This window comes from Uloborus diversus, chromosome 5 (genome assembly GCF_026930045.1).
Source record: "Uloborus diversus isolate 005 chromosome 5, Udiv.v.3.1, whole genome shotgun sequence".
NCBI classification, from domain to species: Eukaryota; Metazoa; Arthropoda; class Arachnida; order Araneae; family Uloboridae; genus Uloborus; species Uloborus diversus.
The window spans coordinates 86502671-86529215 of record NC_072735.1 but is presented as its reverse complement, the minus strand read 5'-3'; the positions used below and the strand labels follow the sequence as shown (position 1 = coordinate 86529215).

Genomic DNA, 26545 nt, shown 5'->3' with positions numbered 1-26545 from the left:
ACTTACAGCTCAAAAATTCAGACTGAACTTAAAATAAGCTATTTAAAAAAAATCTAAATTCTTAATGTTATCGTAACACAAATCTTTTCGAAGTTTTATTGTATCAAGGTGAAAAAATTAATTTCTGCGCAAAAAAACTTACTTTTGTATAAACCACGAAAACAACCAAAATCCCGGATAGGGGTGACACTTTTCCGTCACAGGTATGTCATGTCATTTTCAAAATGTTTGGCCAAACTGGTCAGAACAACAAAGCGTTTGTTTGCTCGTCAAACGTTGCAAAAACCAATAACCAATATTGTTGACATTTCAAATTTAATGTGTAGTTTTTATAAAACAATTCATTAAGTAAGACATTAAAACTTAGGTGGGGTAGTTTTTGTGCTAGAACGACCACAAAACTTTAGAAAGTAGATATAAAATTTGCAAAAAAAAAAGGACGAAGAAGAGTCTAAAAACTGTAGCAAGAAAAAAAACTCAACTTGCTTTTTTGAAGCCAGTAAAAACAAACTCTTGGCACAGCAACCTGAAGGTGTTTTGAAAAGTATGCAGAGTTTTTAATCTACAATACAAATAGTTGAAATTTAGACACACGGCAGTGTGTCAGCCAAGTTCGGAAATTAGGCGACACATCTGCCAGTGTGTATCTTACATGAACCGGAACTACTTTGATATACCCCCCCAAATCGGAAATTTGGCGACTTTTTTTGTTTTTGTTGACACAAAACTTCGTTGCCACAAAAATTGTTGCCACAAAACTTTAAAAAAAACTCAAAAAATGGTACAAAATACAAGAAAATACTAAATTTGGCAACAGCAAAAACCTAAAAGCTGAAAAAACCTAAATTGGCAACACCAAAATAAGAAACAGCAACCCTAAAAAGTCCGTAGGAAATGCCAGATTTGGCGTGTAATTGTTGGGGGTGTATATCAAAGTTATACCCACGAACCATTTCAAGCTACTTTTGACCCCTCGTTTCTCAAAAACTATTAAATCTACGAGCTTGAAATTTTGTACGTCTAATAGAGCTGCATAGCAGACCTATAATCCTAAATTCCATGAGTGTACCTCATATAGCTATGGAATTATTAAGATCAGAAAAGTGTCATTTTCAACACTGACTCACTCACTCATGAAAATGTTTATGAACTTCCAAGTGTCTCACATACTTGAAATTTGGCATAAAGGGAACTACTTTGATATACCCCCCCAAATCGAAAATTTGGCGACTTTTTTTGTTTTTGTTGACACAAAACTTTGTTGCCACAAAAATTGTTGCCACAAAACTTTAAAAGAAACTCAAAAAATGGTTCAAAATACAAGAAAATACTAAATTTGGCAACAGCAAAAACCTAAAAGCTGAAAAAACCTAAATTGGCAACACCAAAATAAGAAACAGCAACCCTAAAAAGTCCGTAGGAAATGCCAGATTTGGCGCGTAATTTTTGGGGGTGTATATCAAAGTTATACCGCATAAAGATATATTTTCATGCATATGTAAAGGAAAAAATCTAAAAAATCAAAAAACTACATTAAAATAGCAAAAAACTACGCTATTTTTTATGAGCATCACGGCGTAATTACTTCATCGCGCGATTGCAAAATATTTCGCCAAATAAATCAAAACAAATGGGCTCTTCAAATGTTGCCAAAACAAGGTTGTTGATGTTTTAAATTAACAACTAAATTTCTAACCAAAATGGGGCTTTAAACGATACTTTAAATTCCGCTAAAATGAAAAATGATCCATCAAATAATTAAAATTGCAAACTTAGAGCTAAGCCTTTAAAATAAAAAATAACCAGCTTTAAAATTTATAAAATCTTTAGATCTCAATTAAATGCAAAATTTTACAGGAGGAGCAAAAATGGCAGCTATAATTTCAACAATTGAGAAACATTTTCGCCAATTCTGCGTATTTTACGATCTACGTTATGATTATCCTCCTGAACAATAAATTCCAGACAGATTTTGAAATGAGTCAGCAATTTTCCTAATTGTCGACAAATCTGAGGACGTCAAAGACCAAGAACTAATGTACTTTGGCCTTGCTGATAAATGGGAAAAACAGACGATTACTGCCTAAAATTGGCGATCGCACCAAATCCCCAGCTATCGAAATATCTTCAAAACTTCTAATAAAGAGAAACCGCAAATCAGTGAACCGTAAAAGCAGGGGAAAAAAGGAAATCATATAGTTCTATACGCTTTTGCATTTATAATCGTCTGAATTAGAACATAACCTTTGATTTAGTCTTTCAAAAAGTAATGATATCCCAACAAAACATGAACGTGAAAAAGAAGCCAAGTTCGGTCGAAATGAGGTTCGAGGTAGACGGTGTCACCAACAAAAAATCGTTCAGATCTAAACGGTTACCAAGTTCCATAGCAGTTCCACATAGATGCTGGATTTTTCCATGTTCTTCAATTCATTTAGAAAACAATTTTTTACTTTCTTTGATGTTGGATTTAAAACTTGGCAAGTTTGGAAAAACAAATAGTGAGGACTAGAACTTGCCGCAAGTTTAAAATCCATTATCAAAGAAACTAAAAAATTGTTTTCTAAATGAATTGAAGAACATGGGAAAATCCAGCATCTATGTGGAACTGCTATGAAACTTGGTAACCGTTTAGATCTGAACGATTTTTTGTTGGTGACACCGTCTACCTCGAACCTCATTTCGACTGAACTTGGCTTCTTTTTCACATTCATGTTTTGTTGGGATTGAATTTTACGTTAATAAAGCAAAAACGATCAATGAGTTACATGTTCAAGGAGGGAAAATTGAATTCATGCTGTTGAATGAATTGCGAGATAAGATATTTTGTGCATTGTGTTCTAGACCAGAGTTTCCCAAACTGTGGTCCGCGAATCAGTATCAGGGGGTTCGCAGTGCTATACAGCTAAAATGTTAAACATAATTGAGATTGAAGGACGAGTAACGATATTTTAATTCGAAAAGAAAGTCCATTTATGAGGAATAAAAAAGTTCTTGCTTAAATACATGCAGGACGCAGCAGCCCTCCCCCCCCCACAGGAACTTTTGGAAGTAAGCACACTACACATTACTGTATATACTCGCGTATTAGCCGATTTCCCAAAAAATGTCACCCCCCCTCTTTATTTTTAGGGGGGGGGGTGTGCGGGGTTTTACCCCAAAACAACTGCGGGGATTTCCCCCCCCCTATTTTGTCACTTTCTGAAAAACACCCCATGTTGCTTTTAAGCAGCCATTAGAATAACTGTTTTCACGCGAAGGTGAAGCTTTAATGTACCAGTATTAACATGTAATTCATTGATTCTTCTTTTCAAATTCTACATTTTACAACTTTCAAATAATATATTAGAAAAGTTAGATCAAAGTAGTAAAAAACATACTTATCCCCCTTTCTCGTCTCTGGAGTGCATAGTCAGGACAAAATTTCATTGATCAATAGGTTTCCATAGGACAAACCCACCACCTAGAGGGAGTTCTCAAACTGTAACCACATTTCAAACAATAAAGCATAGTTTGGCTGGCGAGTCGGACTTATTATTTTGACTCCTAACAATGTTTGACCTCAGTGGTGCAGTATCTTTACTAATAATAAAGCTGAAAGTCTCTCTGTCCGGAGGATGTCTGTAGGATGTCTGTGACGCGCATAGCGCCTAGACCGTTCGGCCGATTTTCATGAAATTTGGCACAAAGTTAGTTTGTAGCATGGGGATGTGCACCTCGAAGCGATTTTTCGAAACTTCGATGTGGTTCTTTTTCTATTCCAATTTTAAGAACAAAAATATTATAAAATGGACGAGTAATTTACGAAATTATCATAACGTGGAACCGTAATATGGGTACAAGCCAATTGGCGGGAAAATTCACCATATATTTGTGAATATACAGGCGAACCAAAAGATCTTTTAATTTTTGTATTACGGGCAAAGCCGTGCGGGTATCACTAGTTACTAATAATAAAGCTGAAAGTATCTCTGTCCGGAGGATGTCTGTGACGCGCATAGCGCCTAGACCGTTCGGCCGATTTTCATGAAATTTGGCACAAAGTTAGTTTGTAGCATGGGGGTGTGCACCTCGAAGCGATTTTTCGAAAATTCGATGTGGTTCTTTTTCTATTCCAATTTTAAGAACAAAAATATTATAAAATGGACGAGTAATTTACGAAACTATCATAACGTGGAACCGTAATATGGGTACAAGCCAATTGGCGGGAAAATTCGCCATATATTTGTGAATATACAGGCGAACCAAAAGATCTTTTAATTTTTCTATTACAGGCGAAGCCGTGCGGGTACCACTAGTGGGGTAATATTTCTGGATTCTAATCTGACTCTAAGAAATCCATCTCTCTCTTGGTTAGACAACAAACTGTGGTTGACGCTTATTTGTCTAATTCGACGCATCGTCTCATTGTTTTAGTATAACGTAAGGTTTTGGAAATCATACAATTCAGCAGATACGCTATCAAGTACCATTTCTTTCAAAGTTTTATCTGAAATTCCGATTTTAGGTGGAGGATCTGGGCGGTCATTCCAAGCTCGTCAGCTTGCGAGATCGAGATTTTCGCTCACGTGATCGGTTGTAACGTAGAAATGTCGCAAAGTAGCATTTTAATCTACTCAAACCTAGCTTGCGGCTGGGTTCGAGTAGATTAGAAAACTACTTTGCGACATTTCTACATCACAAACGATCACGTGAGCGAAAATCTCGATCTCGCAAGCTGACGAGCTTGGAATGACCGCACTGAATTTTACCACTCTCACCAATCAATGAGCTCCAGGTAGTCTCTCAGCATCGAAATTGAAATCTGGAATTACACATTTTTGTTGTTCAATCGAATTCTTGAACTTTGCCATCGTACTCCGACGGAAACCATGTCTCAGATGACGTTTCGATCATCAACGACACTGTAGTTCTGTACAGTGGTTACTTTGAGAATCTAAAAAATATTACATTGCGGAATGCAGATGATCGTCATCAGAGAACTTGGTTTGCGTCGGATTACGACAACAAATTCAAATAATTCGACTGGACATTGAAAATTTACAATTTCAGATTTCAATTTCAAAGCTGAGAGACTACCACGACTCATCGATAAGCAGAAGTGGGAAAACTTGGCTCCACCTACCCAAAATGGAAATTTCAGATAAAACTTCGAAAGAAATGGTTCTTAATGGCGTACCACTGAATTTTATGGTTTTCAAAACTGCATTTGTGAAACTTCATTTCTAAAGCAGTGAGACGATAGGTAAAATTAGATAAAGAAGCGCTAGCTATAGTTGTCTAACCAAGACAACAAACTGTTTAGATAAAGGCTTTATTCGAGTCAAATTAGAATTTAGAAATATGCCACAGTATAACACGAAGACCGAAAATAGGCAGGAGTGAAATAGTTCAACTCGCCCGCCAAACTATGTTTTATAGTAATGTGATTACAGTTTGATGGCTCAAAAATATTAAAATTTATTTATCAAGTTCTTTTGTTCGAGGTGTGACTTATGTCGGTTGTTTCAAGCAACATTCCATTCTCAAATTTTTACACTTAACCATTGTTCCCAATCAGGCAAATTTTTACTTTTTGAGCTAAAGTTATTGGCTAAGTAGAGAATTATCTCTTTTTACTTTCTTCTATATCTAATATATAAGAAGAAAGTATTGGATTCGTGCAAATTTTCGAATTTCGAATTTTGACGGATTTGAACGTTTTGAGGTGTGCCGAGTCCATTTCGACTATTTTTGGAAAATGTCTGTCTGTCTGTGTGTATGTGTGTGTGTGTGTGTATGTGTGTCACGTCTGTGTGTGACCAGTTTTTTGTGGCTGCTCTACAGCAAAAACTGCCGCATGAAATCGAACGAAATTTGGCACACATAAGTGGCCCTATGTGAACTTGTGCCCATTGGTTTTTGGCGCGAATTCCTCCAAGGGGGGTGGAGCAATGGGACGTTTTTTGAGTTATGCGTGATTGCTATTCCTCAGGAAGTAACTGGCGGCAACAAGGGGGGGATAAGTGGGGGCTCGAGCCCCCCTCCCCTCCCCTTAGAAATTAGAACTTCTTTGCTTTCAGTACTTTTTCTTTTCAAAAATCTAAAAACATTTCTTCTCCAGCCATTAATGAATAATTCATTACAAATGTCAAATTTTAATGACTCTAATCCGTGCGGAAAACGGTTTCCATGGGGAAAATATCTGCCCGCCCCCCTGCTACAATTTTGCATATGGGCGCCCATGCGTAATAGGAGCAAAATAGTGTACCTTTAACTCTTTGTAAATCCAGTGGCGATAGGAGTCCACTCTCCCGGCTCATTCAGGACGCTCACTTCTTTCGAAGATGAAAGGCGAATGAATCGGGTTGCTCTCGGGCTCCTTGTTCCACTTTCCTCCGACGAATGGCGGAATTTCCTCCGTCAGGTGGCGCGAACGATTTCGGCAACATCGAAACCCATTCACTCCGCGCTACAAATTGCTTTTTGAAGATAAAACAGAAATTTCATTGCAGCTGTGTAACATTTTTTTTTATGTGTGTGTGTGGGGGGGGGGAGGTGGGCAGTTACGGACTATAGGCGTCTCGTAAAGTAGAGGGCGAGCTAGGGCCAAGAGGGACAACTTTTCAAAAGGAAAGTGGCTTTGTCCCCCACAAACCTCGCACTTTTTTAATTAAGGATCGATTGAAAAATGATAAAATATATCGACTCACTTGTATAACGAAAAAGTTTGTCTCAATAAATCTGTATTTAATATTCTGCTAAAAAAATTTTTTTGAGCTTTCACGCATTGCTAAAAGTTGTTCTTCAGATTACTATGACAACGGTTGTTTTTAATATTTATTAAGAGAGCTAAATGTTCGTCGTCATAGTTACAAATTGTCTGCGGTTTGATTTTAGTCATATTTTTTTCTGGGCTTAACTCAAACAGAATCTACATACATTAAACATACTGAGGAAATGCAGAAAATCAGAACTTCTTCAGTAAGAAATTTGTTAGAAGTATTTAATAAGTAAACATACTGAAAGTCCCCGACCCCAGGGGGGAGGGAAGTTAAAGGTGGGAAGGGGGAGACAATTTAGTGATTTTCGATTATATCTCGGAAACGGCAGGAAAAATGTGTTCCGAATAAAAGTGAAAGTTAACTAAATTTAATGTGAAATTGTTTTCATACATATATGTAACATTTCTAGTGGTTTTTTAGGTATGCGTTCTTAAAAACCAATAGTTTTCGCAAAAAAAAAAAAAAAAAAAAAGTTCGTTCTTTTTGTCTCAGAGTGTCTGTGCCAAGCAGGCGCTCAGGGGATCTTATGCAGCAATCATGTGACAAGAACCCTGACGGTTTTCTGTGTCTTAAAAATCTACCGGGTGTACATTTGAACTGAACTTTGGTATCAGATTCAAACCCGATACCAAAGAAATATGAAGCCTATTCCCAATCACCGCGACACCCAGCTGACAAGCAATCAAAAACTATGAAGTTCTAGCGTATACTCAATTTTGTTATTCTTATTGAAATGAATATGTGACACTACAGCATGATAAATAGAAAAAAGGTAAATGTAGCTGTCCGGCAGCACCTTTTTGTAATTTTAGTTTTTATTACATAATTACTAATCATATTTTGAAAGTGTTTATATGGAATATGGGCTGACAGTAATTAGAAAATGAAAATGTCAACTTTAAGGTGACATCTTGGTTTACTCTGAGGCAGAAAGGTCATGTCATCAGCAGTGGAAAAGTTGTTCTAAGAAATTGGTAATGTATTGATGTCATCGTCGTTCCCTTTGCGACGCCTGTTACAACAGCCCGTGCAATGCAAGTAGGGATTGCAATACCGGACCAAAAATTCAATACCGGTATTCGATATTGTTAAAACGTGATACCAGAGTACCGGTATTAATACTGGCATTTGAAATTTCTTTAAAAAAATTCTTGAAAGCATATCGTTTTGCTGCCACATTTGTACAAAAACTGTATTATTTATGAAAACGTATTGTAAACAAATATAGAATGAAGGAAAAAAATGTCAGAACAAAAAATCAATAACAGTAAAAAACATAATGCATCTATTGAATTGTCTGTAAGCCTTGAACTCATTTAGTGCTCAACTTTCCTACAGTTGAAAATAGTCTTTCTGAATTTACGCAGGTCGGGAGTACCGTTAACAATGTGCAATACACTTCTAATTGTCTAAAAATCCTTCATCTTCAACTGATTCGTTCTCTAGCTTGTTACTTTTTTAAAAAATCCTTTTGTGTGTGTGTGTATTTTTTGTATTGTGTGTACTATTATTATAAGTTTTTAAAGATTTATAGCTAGTTGTTAATTTATTTCCAAGAGACGATACTTTTCCAATATTAACATCGTTTTCTCTTGAGCAGGAGAGATTTGAATTTTTGTTATTACTTTTGGTTTGAAATTTACGATAAACTTGGCTAAATTTAATCTCGTTAATTTGTCATATTCGTTTTCGCGTTCGTTTTAAAATTCTTTACAATTATAATGATGTAAATATCTGAAAATATCTTTCAAATGATTTTGCTTAACCTCCATGCAAAATTTCATGGCACTATATAATTTCTAAATTTTATCTTGCCCAGTATAAAGCGAGACATGACAACATAACAATACCGGGACAACAAATTACCATTTGTTTTACTAACAAGAAATGTTTTTTTGCCAATATTCAGTTCAGCTAAAACAAATATTTAAAGAAAATATCATGAAGTATTACTGCAATTGATGGTTGGAATAAGAGTTATTCGTATAGAACAAATGCATTCTAAATTACACTCGAAATTAACTTTCCCTAAAATGGAAAGTGAGTGATCAGGGAAATAGAAAAAATAAAACATGGTGTACAAAAACGCACAAAAATGCGATTCATCTGACTATCTAGAAATGAAAATATCATTTTGCAACCTTTCCGCTACTTTTGTTTCATGATCTTCAATTAGCTCGTGCTTTTGAAGTCACATTCTTACATCAATAGATTGAAATGATAGTTCTGTATCACGGAAAAAGAAACGTACATTTAAAATATAAGTAGATTTTGGATAAGTTAAATTGAAAATTCTTTAATTTAAACTATTTATTATTTTTAGCTAATACCGAAAATACCGGTATTTCAACTCAGCAAATATCGGTATTACGAAATTGCAAAATTTCTCGAAATACCGGCATTCGGTGTACCGGTATTGCAATCCCTAAATGGAAACTCGCAACGGAGTATTTTAACGATGATTTTCTACAGGTGACCTACCGTTCACTTACAGAAAAGCAATCGGTCAAAATCATCTTTAAGATTCCGTCGGGAACAACATCCGATTCCGAGAGTTTCGGCACGAGTTGGTCATTCCTCCTTTCCCAAACCCCCAATTACTGCAAAGAACCTTCTTACGGGTGAATCGTATGACCGGTGGCTTTTATCCGATTCTCAAAGACAGCCCCAGACTCTCAACCAACAGTCTCCCTGATTAAGATCCAGGGAACTGCTTAATTTGAGTAGGAATGAAATCAAAAAGTCTGTTGGGTTGCTAACTGGATACTGCTCTCTTAATAGGCATCTTAATCTGATGGGTGTTACCAACAATCCATCGTGTAGAAATTTTAGAGAAAAAAATAGAAATTTTAGGGAAAATGTTTTATTGATTACAATACTTACTTTACTGTGGCAAAGTAAGAAAGAGCAGCAGCAGGAAAGAAGGCATACAGTATAACTAAAATATCAATAATAAATATGAATTGAATATTGAAAAATAAAAAAAAGGAAAGCACAGTAATGGGATGGAGTCTCTACCCCACTACCTTACTTTCAATTCTTAATTGAGAGTTAAATGTATATGTTGTCCCCCCCCCCCCCTGGTGTTTTAAGCATTGAACATGGAAATGTTGCATACATTTCACAGCCTCTGTTACAATAGCCACTGAATTCAGTTCAAAGAATTTCAAAGATATTAAATTTTCATTAAAGAAGCACAAAAAGCAACTATTTTTACAATATTTTATTTCAAAATTGATGATTAAGTGATTATTTACAATAATTCCGAATATACTGCTATACCAGGATAATAATGATAATACAAAGACATTTTTTAATAAGCCAATTTTAAACATAAATGCAATTACAACCACATTTTACAAAATCTTACTGTATTGCAACAACGGATAATGATACAGAACTTCTCTTTTGGATAATGACCTTTTTTACTAATTATCTGCGCTTTTAATCATAAAAAATTTTCATCAACTCATTTAAAGATTTAGAAGACAATTTTTTAGGAAAAAAAAATCTTTTACAAATTGTTCAACTTATTGTAAATGGAACTGAAAATTATCTAGTCTCTACCTTGTACACTATCAAAATTGAATGATTTAAATAGGGAGTTTACAAAAAGTAAATCCAGTAAGTAGTTATACTAAATTTGGGCAAACTTTTGAAAATTGTTTTCTATTCTTCTTGAGATTTTCGAACACATAGCTGGCAGCAGAAATCTTAGCATGTTCTCTGTAGGAAAAACTGAGGCTAACAAATCCAGGGACGTTAATGAAGGCAAATGACAGAAGTATGGGAAGTACATTAAATTTCAACATGCGTAATACTTCTAGTTGCTTCTGAATTGAGTAATCAAAGGCAATCCCCCCTCCCACCTCAAAAAACATAACAAAACCATGAAGCATATAAATGAGATAGTGAGAAGCAAAGGGATAGTTAAGTGCTAAGATTAAAATTTTGGAGATTTCAAGTACAAATAATAGAGGAACCTCTCCTCAGCTTTAGGGCAAGAGATAGTACAGTAAATTCCCGATTACACGCGAGCGGTTTATTTGCGGAGCGGACTAATCATGACACACTTTCAAAAAAATTTTTTTTTCTCTGGCGATGATTAATTGAACACAGATAATTACACACATTTTAGCCTAACCAGGATTCGTACTTGATTTCAGAAGTAAAATGAGGTTTTGAAGGAGTACTTTTGGGCTATCCTTAAATGCTGTCACTTTTTTTTTCAACATATCTGACCCCTTTCCCCCTTCATCACACTTCACCTTACTCCTTTCCTCTCACTTGTCATATTTTTCATAAACATATTGCAGTGGTTGGAAAAACTACATTTTTTTTGTAGCGAACTACAACTACAACTACTTTAGCACAAATGTAGTTAACTACAACTGCAACTACTTTTTTCAAAATGTAGCAACTACAAACTACTTTTGAAATGTAGTCGCTACTTCGCTACTTTTCAAAAAATAAATAAATAACATACACATAATACACACCGTTTGCAGATTGAATAAAAAAAATGTTGAGATTGATATATTGGTTCATTTGAACATGGAATATTGCTATAAATTATCTATTCTTTCTTTCCTTTACTGAAACGATTCGTCAATTCAAACATTGTATACCATTTGCAAATATTCCCTGCAAGAAAGGACTTAAAAGTGGAAGGAATTCAACTTTCAAATTTTTAATCCTTTCCTGACAGTAAATAGTATTTCATTCAAGAAGTGTAACTCGGCTACTTGAAATTGAGATAAATCCAGTCATAATTTGATTTAAATTTTACATAGACATACATATACATAAAATTTATTTAGATGATGAAAAGCATCATCTTTTAAACAAAAGAGAAGAACTTTAATTTTCATTATATGAGTTAATTTTAAAAGAACTTATATTTCGTAGGAATTAATTGCTTTTGAGCTTCAAGCTACGGTTCCGGACCTGGACACATCTCTTTTCTTATGCCCCTGACAAAATAAAATAAAGAATTTTTCAATTTTACCGAATAATCTCAAAAACTCAGAACATTTAATAATTGACTTTTAATATGTTAATATATGAACACCCAATCAGTAAAAAAGAAAAAAAAAGAAATAGGAAAAATACCCCAAACGGTTCTACTAATTATCCGAATCATCCACGCATAACGAAAAACTTACTTTACTTCAAAGTGCATTTTTTAGCAACAGTGGACTCGGGCTACAACACAATTCGACTAACACGAAATGTCTATATAGCGAGTTTTACTCGAGAAACGAATTTTGCAGCTGACGCGAATTCCTCACACGCTATACGAAAATTTTTGGAGCAAAAGCGCAGGGTTTATATCACCCTCTTTCTTGGGTACTAAATATTAGTTTCGTGAATGGAATTTCCCTTTGGCATCACTGAAAGCCAAAATTCCTCGCACCGTAGTGTCGAAACTTCAGATTGTTAACGTACAAATCGACGCTCCGCATTTTTTTCGAAATATTAAGTTGATGAAACATAATTTCACATAAGCGGGCTGTTTATCTAAAGTTAGAAATGTATCCCTCGCGTAAGTTGAGGTTCGACTGCATGTGCAAATGGCATTGATACCGAAAGCTTTTTGCTTAACGGGCAAAGTTTGCATGAAACGGAATCAATTCGTTTTTTTCTTTCTAAGCCATGCTCTACTCAAGGCGAATATGGGGAAAATGTTAAAGTTTCTATGCCAAACAAACTAATGGCGTCAAACAGATACAACGTATGGCGTCAAACAGATACTACGTATGGCGTCAAAATAATATATCAGAGGTCAGCTCATATTTTCCAGTGTTACGAATCTCATTGGTGCAAGTTTTACTCGCGTAATACTTGCACCAGTCAGATTCGTTTGAAAACGCGTTTTTTTTTTTTTTTTTTTTACTTTATTCAAAAGTAGTTTCCAGAAATAGCTACAAACTACTTTTTTTTGTAGCGAACTACTCGCTACTCTACTTTTTTTAAAAAGTAGTGCGCTACACTACAAACTACTAAAAAATGTAGCTACTACAGTAGCGTCGCTACTTGTAGCGCGCTACTTCCAACCACTGACATATTGTTATCACAAACAGTGTGATGTCACTTTTTGTCACCCTCTCTCTTGCACTTGTCACAATTTCATGAGCCCATCTCCCCCTCAAGGTATGACACCACACGTGGATGACTCTTTTTACAATGTCAAAATCGCGATTTACTAAACAATTGTTTTCTTAACACAATCCACTTAATATAGTGGTACATTTACTTATGTATTTTTAAATATTTAAATAATAAACTAGACAAACTGACTTTAGCTGCTGATAGTGTGCTGGAAGGAAAAGCAATAATCATAAAACTTGAAAAAGAAACAGCCAAGTACCATTTAAGCATCTACTACTCCACTTATGAAACGCCTTAGTCATCTAATTATATTTTCACGTTCAACTCTTTTTACTTCTATAACCAATTTGTAAATTACATCTTTATGAAAATAAATAAATATATCAAATTACTACATTAAAGTTGCCCTTATACCTTCGTCCTTGTGACAAAGTTGAGTTGTCGATCAAAGTATTTTGAATTGCTGTCATAGAGGAAGATCATGCAGTTTTGATCTAAAAAAGAAGGAGTTTTGAAGGAGTTAAAACCAAAATGAAGGAGTTTGAAGGACCCTTCAAAAATTTTTTCTAACTGAGGGAGTATTGGAGGAGTTTTGAAGGAGCGTACGAACACTGCTAGCAAGTGCAAAATCTATTTTCTGACATTCCTATTTCCATCCCCCCCCCCCTATTGACATCAAACCTTCCAAAATCACCGAAATCTGACAAATTAACCTGATTTTTAGTTCTAACCCAATTACTGAATTTTAGATCTACACTACTTATGCAAGCAAACAAGTGACTGGACTAGTTTTAAAAATTCTCCACCCCTCCCCTGTGCATTTTTGGTATACCTTACCCAGTTTCACTTGTTGCAGGTAATCTGTTTGCACAATTCACTAGCACATGTATGTAATCCGTTTGCAATAATGAGCAATCCTTTTTTTAGCTTTTACATGCATTTTTTATATACACTTATCATTTCAGCTATATTTTAAATATATGCAATTGTTATCTATATTTTTAAGCTATTGATATACCAGCATCATTTTTACCCAGTTAACGGATTATCTGCAAATTCGCTTATTGCGGTTACTGTACCACCCAAATCCGCGGATAATCGGGAGTTTATTGTACTAGCTCTGGTAGGTGCTGCTATATAGCATGATTTGGAAGAAAAAAAAAGTGAAAGACTACCTAGGGTTTGAACTCTAAACAGGTTTTATAAGAAACTTTTAAAAGTTCATCCACATTTCTTTGCTTCTCACTGTCTCAAATGATAAAACTACAGTCGACGCTCATTATAAAGATCCCTGTCGTCCAAACAAAATCAGTCACTATAACGAGAGGTCGTTATAACATATTGCATGTTATTTAGTCACTTTTTGAATGCAGGAGTAGTTTTTTAAAGTTATGCTTCGTCTCAAAAGATAATTAAGATACTAACAAAATAATAAAATAGTTACATTCAAAAAAATATTTTACTAGTTTCTTTCTCATTTTAAATTTTATGTTGAAATACTGTCCATAAATTACACATATAACTTAAAAATAATACATTTCACGGCAAAATACATTGAAAATCAGTTATTTGAAAATATTAGTTTTATATTATAGTTTTATTAATTTTTTATTTGAGATTTTTTCCAAGTATATCTTCTCTTATTACATTGTATTATGGAAGCTTTCCACTTTCTTAACTGTCCCCCAAAAATATAATTCATAATTTCTCTTCTTGGAGTGCAATTTTCATCATTTTTCCTTTATCCTGTATCAACCTGTAATTAATTTTAATTGAAATATTTTAAATTTGAAAACAAAATGTTTCCAAAAAGTTTTCAAATAGTTAGTTAACAGGATCGAAAAAAAAAAATGAAATGAAACTTAATTTTGGACATTATATTGGAAAGAGCGGTTCAGTTTGGAAGCTGTAATGGATGTTAAAATAACATTGCATCTATGGAGTAGGGAAGAGGACTTCCAGCATAGGTCGCTATAAGGGAAGCGTCGCAGTAATAGGGGGTTGTTCTAAAGAGCTTTGACTGCATTGCAAAATTTTAATGCTACTTAGTTTAAATTTGGGAATAATAAAATTATGAAAAAATATTATGTATATACATACATACATGCTTGCAAACTTCTATAATACAGAAACAAGAAATATATATACATATGTATGTATGCTTTAGTGGGGGGAAGAATATACAGTGGACTTTCTCTATTCTGAACACTCATGGGACCGAACAAAAGTGAGATGAAGGAATCAAAAGATCATGAAGGTGTTCATTAAAGAGGGAGAATGGATAATGCATGTATATGTATTGTATTGCATTAGTGGTGGACTACATTCAGTACTTTGCTCAGTCAGCTATACCAGTAACTGATGTAGAGGTTTTGAACTTTGGATTGGTGGCTAGTGCAATGTCTAATTTAATTCGGTAGGACCTCAACTCTTGCACTTATTTCTTTTTTAGTTTAAAAAGTTTTATGTAACATTCAACAATAAAATATTACAATACAGCTATCGGTAAAATAACTGAAAAAAAAGTACTTTTTAATCTGTTTTTGCATTGTGTATCCTTATGCAAGGTATGTGCTATCATCCAAGTGAAAATGTTGCCGGGTGATTCTCAGCCACATTTTGCCTAAAGGTAATCATACTTTAAAGATCTTGAAAACAACTTGATACAAAATGGTTGGATTCTTGAAATATTGTTCAGTGGCAGAAGCTCAGGTTCATATTGATCAGCTGAATGATTTCAAGCGATACTGTAATATCCAGAGGAAAATATTTTCCTCTCTCCATATTCTCCTTAATGCCATTCAATCAGTGATAAAATCGTGAATGGGTTTTAGGCTTTCCGATTTATAGGAATTTGAGTACCGATTGTGAACATGTTCAGTATATAGAAAGGCGATAATTGAAGGGGATTCAAAATAGCGTTCATAATACTGGGGGTGGTCACATTATAGGGTGTTCAGAGTACAGCCTATGTTAAGTCTATGGAGTTTCGTCGGGACCATCAAAATGCGTTCAGAATATCAGGGTGTTTATACACATTAGAGAGTGTTCACATAAAGGGAGTCCACTGTACATATACTTAATAAATTTTTTGCACATTTACACTCCATTTGCATACTTTGTAACGTGTTAATGCAGGATTGTATAAAACCTACTTTAGCAGATAGCATGTAGGGTTGGTAGGGGTAAGTGGGTCACCCCCTTAAAACTGAAATATGGATAAAGTTTTCAAACTTTTTTGCACTGATCAAGTTCAATTTCATCACAGCGACTGGTTTTCCACAGTTTTGGGCTTTGTGGAGTTTTTTTCTAGGCCATAGTACTTAGTCAAAAAAAAAAAAAAAATCTTTTTTTTTTTTTTTTTTGCGAGTTCAAGCATCATTTTTTAAAGAAGTGTTTCTAGGTTAGTTTTTATTATTTGTTCATGATAATTATTTTCTCACGTATAGTTTAACTTAAAGTTCATACAGCAACAAGAATTTTTGTATAAAATATTGTTAATTGTTTAAGTGGAGGAATCCCACTTACCCCATAAATTTTTGCTATAAGGGGTAAGTGGGTCCCCCTACAATAATGGAGATTTCAAAATCAAAAGCAACTCTGATTATATATTTGTGAAACACAAGACAGGTATGATGACCTAGTAGGAATTGATAACAGCAGCACAAAAACTGCTAAAACTGGTGATTATGTATTTGTTAAACTTACATCGAAGTAAACCATAAAGTAGGTCTGATGGTGGAAGTTGATGATACAAATTAAAAAATACTGAATTTGTAAGAACGAATAGAACTAATGACTCGTTCTTGGCATGGTGCAGATTGATGAAGTAATAATGGTTCCTCCTTAGCCAACTTTCATGGATGCAGTCATTTAGTGTTTCCAATTTCTTTTTCAACTTATAGTTTTGGCTAATTCACCAAAATTGATTTTAATCAACTGTATTATTTTCATTAAACACACCTTTATATGTAAAAGCAAAATATATACCTATAGGCTTTCAATGAATTTCAAATGGTTTTTTTTTTTTTTTTTTGTTGAAAAATTTTCTGTGATATAGATTTAAAAGACAGTAAATATCTCATAAATGAACGCATATAAAAAAAACTTCACAGTAAAATTTTATACTTTATCATGTAAGACCCTCGAATTCCTTTTTTAGATATGCTTCATTTAAATTTAAATAAAAGAGGATGACTCACTTACCTCTCACTATGGGGAAAAAGTGGGACACCAATCAGATTTTTTTTTTTAAATATAATCGTTAAGAATAGTTAAAACATTATTTTAGAAAAAAATGATGAACTTTTGTTTATTAAGGATGTCCAAGATAAAATAAGACAATAAGCTTCAATTTTTTTGTTTCAAAACTTTTGTATTAGGTTTCAAAAACAAACTATTTTCAAAAGGGGTCCTCTTACCCCAAACAACCCTATTTAAAAAAAAAAAAAAATAGTGGCTTTGAAGCTGGTCAACACTCCTTCCCATAGTTTCTAGTAAGTAACTTGCATTATGCTGAAGTTAAGAAATACTTATTGTTATACTAAGTGCTGTAATTAGAAAAAATTTTGGGAGGAACGTTTGATGGATGTTTGTTAGGCCAACTAGGTCAGGATTATATGTCAGTTATAATTTAAAAAGCACTTTTTTTTAAAAAAAGGTGCATTGAAACCAATTTACATTAACACTGCATTTACTATACATTAATAAACCAAATATTTTGGGAAACAGCAATACCAGCAGACACACCTCACGTACAATATCGATCGAAGTAGAGAAGCTGTTTAGCTTCAACGTGCTGGCGCGTGATTGGCAGGGAATGTGTTGATTACAAATACGAAATGTTTAAAAGAATTGGTTTATGATATTTACCTAAATATCCTTCAATCAGTAGAATATTGTAACTTTAATATGAATGATAAATAAAGCAACCAACTCCCAGAGAAAATTCTATTGGTATTAAGAATTTTATACCAAATACATTAAACCTTCCAAATTTGTCAATTTCTTTTTTGGAGTAAAATATATTAGCCATTACTTCTCAAGGAACAATCCAAGGCTCCACACACTAAGCATAACTTACGAAAAATCCAGCACATAATTTTTGATTTGATGCAATAATACACTCTACTTATAACACAAACTGTATTGGCCTTTTTATTTCCCACTCCTTCACTTACAAAAATGTGTGTCAGATGAATAAATAGAAAATTAAAAGAAAAGATCAAATAAAAGATACACAATGCAAGAATCCACACATTTTGATTTGAATGCCCATTCAGTATTACATAATATTTTTACAACAAGCTTAGTACATAAATATACTTCTGAATATAATGCTAAAAGATTTCTTTCAATCAATAGTAACAACAATTAACTGTATATTTTAATCTGTACAACAACAACAAACAGGATTAAAGGCTTTAACACAAACAATGGGGAGAGAAATCTGCCCTTGTGCTTTAAGAGGAACTCACTCATAGCCCAATGTAAAAAAAGAGCATTCAGAAAACAATAGCACAAAATTCCTTTTTTTTGATATGTTGATTTGCCAATTACCCTAGTAAAAAAATATTGATAAGCAATTTTGCATTATGAAAAATATTTATTAATGCACAGTCACTGATGAGCACTCCTAAACAAACAGAGCCAACAGTAAATATATTTATCTATGCAAATACATTGTTTATTTTCAAACATTTTGAAAGAGAAAGTTGTGCAATGAAAAGTACACAACACAAACTGCTTGTATTAAAATTTGAACCATAGAGTCAGGAATTTCGCATTTTTACTAACAGATGCTTTTAAAAACTCAGATTTGTAATTAATATGAGTTTTAGGCACAACGCTTACATACAATTAATTTCAAGCCTTCTCAAAAACTCTTTTTTTTTTTTTTTTTTTTTTTTTTAAGATGGGACAGAAATTTCCTAAAAAGGTTTACAAGTTTTCTTATAGAAAATGCATAAAATAAGCAAACATAGCACAAAGCATTGCTTAAATTCAAAACAATTACTCAACTTTTTGAATTTGAAAATTTTTAAAACACACATTTAATACTTTTTTTTTACAATACAAAATCTTCTCTGAAACTTGAACTGAAAATATCACATGTTAGAAATAATATTTTTAAACAATACATAGTGTTTCCGGCAGGGGACAAATAGTATTTAGTATGCATAATAATTTTAATTACTAATTTTGTTGTTTCATGAATTGTAAAATTAAAAGACATTTTAACAAATGACACAACATAAGGCTTAAAACAGGAAAAATTTACTCCACTTCACTAAATTTGAAACTGCCAATTTAAAAGCAAGCAAAAGTTAACAGAAAAAAAAAGTTAAATTATTAAAAAGCTGGACTGCATTGTTCAATGCAAACTATAGAAGCAATCGTGTGAAGCACCAGTGAATTTTTTCTGCCATTTGGCACATTTTCCATTCCTGGTTTTGAATTCGAGATGTATGTCACAATGATAAGAAAACAGGAACAGGACTTATTTAAGGTTTGAAACATATTTTCTCATAAAGAATGGCTAACGAATAGCCTTTGCTGTGATAAAAGATATTTTGACACATTCATGAATTCCAAACATACAACATGCCTAAGGATTAATAAAAAGGCTAAAACAAAAAAGTAATATATTTTCTGCCCTTTGTTACATTTGTTTTACAACACTCACTGTTAAAATCTATCAACATTTAATACAAACCTAAAAAGGTTTATTAAAAACTTCCTTGAGGGAGAACTTTTATTAGCAGTGACATCATGGCAGATAATACTAAATTAAAAAGGCTTCTTAAAAAAAAAAGCTTATTTTGAAAATTTTATACAGCTTTTTAAACTCTATATGCATTTTATACTGAAAATAAAGATAACTAAATACAACATTGGCAAAATATCTCCAAACAAATTTGCTTCAGGAGGCATATTAACAAATTATACTTAAATGCAAAACAAAACATATTCAACTATTTTGGTTGTTGAGTTCAAAGAAACAAATATATAAACATTCTGAAAAGATTAATTACATAAGATTTTTTTTTAAGTATGCCAAAAATGACTTTTAATAAAATTTCAATGCTTTGAATGATATTTTGAAAAAGTTTTTGAATTTATATTCGAAAACAAAACAATTCATTTGAACTATCATCAACAACAAATTAATCCTGATAACTTTAAGCATTGCAGACATCTAAGCTAAAAACGATAAAATATAATTTTTACAAAAGAAAATAAATAAATGAATAAATTACGGTACAATCATTAGACAAAAGCAGTATTTATATTAAATAATTGTATACTATTTTTTGATTCAAAAATATTGCTTCTTCCATTATACGGACTTGAAAAATTACAAAAGAATGGAAATAAATAAAATAAGACAAAGCAGCATAAAAAGTAAGACCTCTCCTCTTCCAAATACAGGAATTGTATTACAGGTCTGAATACTGTATAGCCGCTTTGTCAATATCATTACAAAACATTGACTTACAAATTACAATAGCTTAAAAACTCTATAAAAAGAGATACTTTCTATAAAGATATTAAATTTTGCAGCAAATTGCCCAGCAGTTTACTTAAACTGAGGCCACAAAACATGTCAGCAAAATTATTTTTGTAGTGCACCCTCAATCTTTAACAAAGGCATGTTTAGAAAAAAGTTTTTTCAACTTGTTTTCTTCGAGAACCCAGACTGCAAACTATTCTCACAGGTGAAATACTAGTGCAGAGAATCTTAAACCATAAATAAGTCGCAGGTTAAAATCTAGAATATGTAGCTCATTTTAATGAAAAAGAGTTAGTAAATGGTACAGAAATTTAGAATATTTTTAGACAGTTTATATTTCAAAACTTTATAGTACAAGTTAAAAAAAAAAAAAACATTGATTTTTGCAAACTTAAACACCCAATTTCATTTGTATTATTTCATGAAAGAAAGGCAACTTTTAACACGATACAGGCCAAACTCGAAATGATTATGAATTAATAATAATAAAACTGTACAGCTTAAAAGTTCGGCATTCACATGAGCAGAAAGATCCATTTATTGTAATTTTTTACAATAAATTTCATTTTTTACTTCTTTAAATAAATTTAAAAAAAGTGGTGAACTATACTGTCAAACTAAATACACAGCTCTGGGTTTCTATCCCTTTTACATGTTTTTTTAAGGGGGGGGGGGGCGGAGGGGAACAACCAAGAAAAATATTACACATTACAAAGATAATAAATAATTCATAAAATGGAAACAATTATTTAAAAAATAATTATAATAAAATGTCATGAACTAGTTGAAATACAAGATCTACAACTTCTGCACTTGCTATGTTTTGACTTTGAATGTGATGTTTGCAAAGGGATAGCAATTTTAATTAATTGATGCTCCTGTTCTGAAATTAAAAAAAATGCAAATTTTCCATTTTAATTTCTGTTAGTTTTTTTTTTTTTTTTTGCATTTCATATTTTTTTAAAGCAAGTTCAAATTTTAACACACACAACTATCTAGAAAAGCTGTGCATAGGGAGTGTGGTGTTACTTGCACTTTCTAGACAGTCAAGCTTTTACTGCATCAATAAAAAATGAGAAATGTTTTTGAAAGCTGCATCAAAACATTGAAATCACCCATAGTTACTCAGCACTTGAATTGCAAGCAATTGTCACACACATTAATCTTTTATAAAAATGGAAAAAAAAAAAAAAGAAAAAAAAATCAAGAAATAAAAAAGTATTTATGATTTTATGTAATTTACTATAGAATTTCATGGAAGAAAATGCTATTTATACAATTACGGAACCACTTGCCTAAAAGTTACTATTTCTTCCATTCATTCTACTGAATTTAATTCGAAAAAACAAGCAATGTGATTTATTTCTAGTACCAAGGAAAAGCCAGGGTACTGTTGCTGAAAAATATGAATTTCTGATAGCACAAGAGAAAAGATAAATAAATAGATAAAACAACAATTTAACTTTTCTCTTTAAAATCGTTTAACACTTTCTTTTACAGGGACCGAGGTTCAGACTTGCTCAAATTCGATCACTGAAGAAACTTGACATTGCACCATTCGCACATACATGAGTCACAAATAGTATATCAACAGAATACTTTTGGATTAACGTTGGATGATCTCTTCACCGCTTTCTGCGGCAAGTTCGCTTGTGCTCCTTATGCCAATGAACCTGTTGGCACTCAACGCTGCAGTATGACGTGTTCCAACAACAATGATAAATGGCCTCACACTCACAATTATAACACTGAAAATAGATTTTAAAAAATATTTAGCTTACTTTGAACAACATTTATGCATAAACATAAATCATTGTGCAATTGTTAGTACACATTTTATGAACAAGGTGCAAGTTAATACATAAATTCAGGAATTTGAGCTTTATAGAGAAGATGAATCTTCAAAGAAATACTTTTTTTCTTCTTTTCATTACAGCATTAAAAAATACTATTCACTCGATTTTCTTCTTTATTATTCTCCTTTCTCAGTCAATTGGAATTCCAAAAGCTAGAGGCTGTAGCGACTGCTTACCAGCCAAACTATAGCCATTGCTCAACATTTAATAGAAACTAACATTAAATTTTAGTAGAGATAAGATCACTGAACATTATTATGCACTCAGTTTTTAATTAGTCACATGAGAAGTTATATCAGCCATGTGGGCCGACTCAAGAAGAAATTCTAAAAGAATTTACTCAAAAAACCCAAAGGGGCCCCCTGTCCCCTTCAGTCTTTCTAGGCATATGGCAATTTTAAGCTTTCCTAGTGTTAAAGGCTTTTTATGTGACTGTTACAGGATATTTTCATAACTTTTTTCCACTTCTATGCAAACCAGCTTATGAGGACAAGGGATTAACACTAACACTAACAATTTGGATTAACACTAACTGGGCGGAAACAAGCATTAAGTTACATGCAATACACAAGACAGCCTGGTTATCACATCCAGAGACTGCAGCTTTGTTCTTATTAGAACTCAGTCTGGATTCGTGAACAACTGAGCTGGAAGCAGATGTCATCTCATTGAAGCTGAGAGTGCCAACAAACTGGTAGATAAAATAAATTTATCTCACCAGCAAGTGTACATGGCATGGTGCAGTTGGACTTGTGAATTGAAAGCAAAGCTTGGTTATTTAGCAGTAAGTATGAATGAGAACAAAACTGGATTTGATAACCGGGCTGCCTGGTACATTGTATGTAGGTCTGCCTTAACCCTGGCTTAGGGGTGGTAACTTACTGCTAAATACCCAAGCTTTGCATTCAATTCATGAATCCAAGGTCACCACGCTGCAGACACTCGCTGATGAGATAACTTTATTTTTATCTACCAGTTTGTTGGCACTCTCAGTTACAATCAGGGCTGTGGAGTCTGACTGATTTTGGGATAAAGGAGTCTGATTCAGAGTCGTTCGAAAACATGCCGACTCTGGGTTTTTTTATTTCTTTAATTTTCACTGACTCTCCTTGCATTTTTTAAAAAACTGACTACCTATTAATGTGATTACAAGCTACTAATAAAAAAATGCTTGTCATTGTGGCAGCCAATTGGCTTGATTGTTTATCGAGCTTTCTGTAACATATACCTACGCCGTTTCCTAGTTTGCTTATTTTTTAACTTTATTTAAGTGATAGCAAGTGTCAGCAAACAGTTCTGTTGCCTAACATTTCCTTAGTAATCACTTTCAAATAAAAATAATAATATCTTTTTTTAGCTCGATCTCGGTTATAAAATAGTAAAAGAAATGTATGAATCGCTTGAGCAAATCGGGAAACTTCTGAGGGTGCTTGGTAGTTCAAATAAGTGTTGGCTTGGCCCGAAAGCGCAAATACAAAAGATCCGATGAAATATATATATATATTTTTAAAAACTTTATCTAAGAAAGCTTGATTATCACTAAAAAGTTCAAAATAAAATCAGCACATGATTTCTTGGTTCCAACACTCAATAATTGTAGTTAGTTCTCAGATCTTCTTATTGGGGTTAATTCTAAAGCTGCCAATAAAACTAAAATTAAAAATTGAGTCAAGAAATGTAGCTATAGTAAAAACTATGCATACTGTGAGCATAAAGTGTAGTGAAATTTAGACTTACTACACCGCTGGTAGAAGTGAACTTGCAAAAAAAATGTCCACAGCCTGAAGTTGGAGAAAAAGAAAAACACGTGAAGCATTTTTCCTCAAGGAAAATTTGTATTTATTATCTTCAAAAGATTTCTGTAGTTGACGAACAATATCTTCATTGATATTTAAAAAACATTTAGAAAAATAAACAAATATTAGCCGCTATTATGCCACGAAACATTAAGTTTACGAACGTGCTGATTCCAATGAATATATGGCATTACCGTAACACACAAAAATAGGCCTAAAGGCGTTTTATAACTTTAAAATTGACATCACGTTGTATTACGCCCTGCCAGGAGTAAAGAGCACTGGCAGACACCACGAAATCACGATGAATTACTACGTGCAACACATTGCGGCTATGTGAGGTGAGAGAGAGAGCGAAAAAAGATCGCTCAAAGTATTTAAAGTCTTCACATGGCTTTCAAATTAAGAATATGCAAAACACAAGATGTGTTGCCAATGAAAGAAAGTTAAAGATATGCTGCCAATTAAAAAGTAACTCAATCAAAAAAAAACTTCGCGGTTATAAGATACAATGAACTCGTGACTCGGTTCACCCAAAAGTTCATTCATTTGACTGAGTTATTGCAACCGATCGCACACATGACGTCACAACGTGATGCAATGTTTACATCGAAAAAGGATTGATTCTGCATGATGCAAAAACGTATTTTTAATGATTTTTTTTTTCAAATTAAGTGATTCTTTCACTTTTTGTGAAAGTTTAAATTAAAAATCTAGCAAGCGGCCCCATTTTTGCAACATGCACAACAATAAGAAAAATTCGCAATAAATTCAAATTGACAAAGTCACCATGGAATTTCACAAAAATTTTACACACCCAAAAAGTTCAAATTTAGTTTATATTCCCCCCCCCCCAAAAATAATGTCACAAAAATGTCCAAGTTGATATTTGGTATAAGGTTTTGTCAAAGCATCAGCTAAATTTAATTTAGAACTCACATACATTAATTTAAACAATTTTTCATTTACTAAATTTCTTAAAAAATGATACTTGATATCAATATGTTTACTTCTTTGATTTTGTATAGGACTTTTGGAAAAATCTATTGCAGCAATGTTGTCACAAAATATTTCACAATTTTTCAAAACTAAATTCAAATTTTCATTTTTTAAAATTCTCATGATCCAGACAAATTCTTTAGCAGCCTCTGTTAAAGTGACATATTCGGCTTCCATAGTGGAAAGAGCAATACATTTATGCTTAAAGGTTTTCTACATGATAGGTGTATTATCTAGCAAAATGATGTAACCTTCCATTGAAACCCTATCATCTCTACTAGCTGCCCAATCTGAATCAGAATAACATTTAATATTTAAATTTGAAACATTTGATAACTTTAATTTAAGATTTTTCGTATACAAAACATAACGAAGAAGACGAAGTAAACCATGCCAATGTTTTTCACCATAATTAGATTGAAATTGGGAAAATATATTCAAAGCATATGTTATGTCGGGGCGAGTTCTACTAGCCAAAAAGGATAAACAGCTGATTAAATTTCGATATGGTAAAGAATTACATTTATCTATTTCTAACTTACTAGTAGGCGAGTCAATTTTTGAATAAACCACCCCAACCGAAATAGGAACATTACTAATTGGAATATTATAACTAGAATACAACTCTACAATTTTATTAATATATGTTGTCTGATGAATATACCAATTACCATCAATGTTTTGAAATTCAACTCCCAGAAGTTTTCTTATTTCACCCAAAATTTTTAATTCAAAATGATTTCTTAAAAAACTTACAATTTCATTCAAATCAGATTTTAGTTTGCCAAAAAGTATGATATCATCAACATAAAAAAGAAGAATAACCTTATTTTTATATATGTAACAACAATTACACCAATCTAAACTAGTAAAGTTCATTTTCAAAAGTGTTTCATGGAGTTGATAGTACCACATCCTACCACTTTGGTGTAAACTGGACAAAGCTTTCTTTAACAAACAAACTTTACCAGGCTCTAGTACATATCCACTAGGTTGTTTCATATATACATTAGTATCCAAATTAGCATACAAATAAGCGTTATTTATGTCTACATGCAGATGACACCATTTAAAAAGACATACAAAAATACAGAAAAACAATCTAATTATAGAAAAATCAATGACTGGGCTAAAAACTTCTTGGAAAGATTCTCCAGCTTCCTGAAGATAACCTTGGGCACATAATCGAGCGCGGTATTTCACAATATTCCCTCTCTGATCTTCTTTTACCGTATATACCCACCGATTTCCCAAAATTTTACTATGTTCAGGTGGATCCACTAACTCCCATACACCGCGATTATATATGGTTTGTATTTCCTGATCCATCGCGTTAATCCAATGTTTAGATTCCCTAGAATTAATGGCTTCTTTAAAATTTAATGAAAGTTTAATTTCAGCAAGATTTCCCTCTAAAATTTCTATTACCTTTCCCTCTTTTAAATTTTTGCCCGAAAAGTCAAAATATGATTCATCAAATTCAATTTTGTTATCATTACAATATTT

The 26545-nt window shown here is 32.9% G+C and overlaps 2 protein-coding genes across 3 annotated transcripts in view; both read right to left on the bottom strand.

Moving 5' to 3' along the window:
* LOC129222095 (uncharacterized) overlaps positions 1-6279 on the bottom strand; it is a 157416-nt gene extending 151137 nt beyond the window's left edge. The window contains exon 1 of the mRNA XM_054856531.1: positions 6251-6279. The gene's annotated coding sequence lies outside the window, so the exon portion shown is untranslated. The remainder of the gene's footprint in view (positions 1-6250) is intronic.
* A 10702-nt stretch (positions 6280-16981) lies between these two features.
* LOC129221993 (zinc finger MYND domain-containing protein 11-like) overlaps positions 16982-26545 on the bottom strand; it is a 90044-nt gene continuing 80480 nt past the window's right edge. For both annotated transcript variants that reach the window (XM_054856402.1, XM_054856403.1), the window contains one exon: positions 16982-22136. In XM_054856402.1, the coding sequence (XP_054712377.1) occupies positions 22014-22136 (123 nt within the window). In that variant the 3' untranslated portion in view covers positions 16982-22013. The remainder of the gene's footprint in view (positions 22137-26545) is intronic.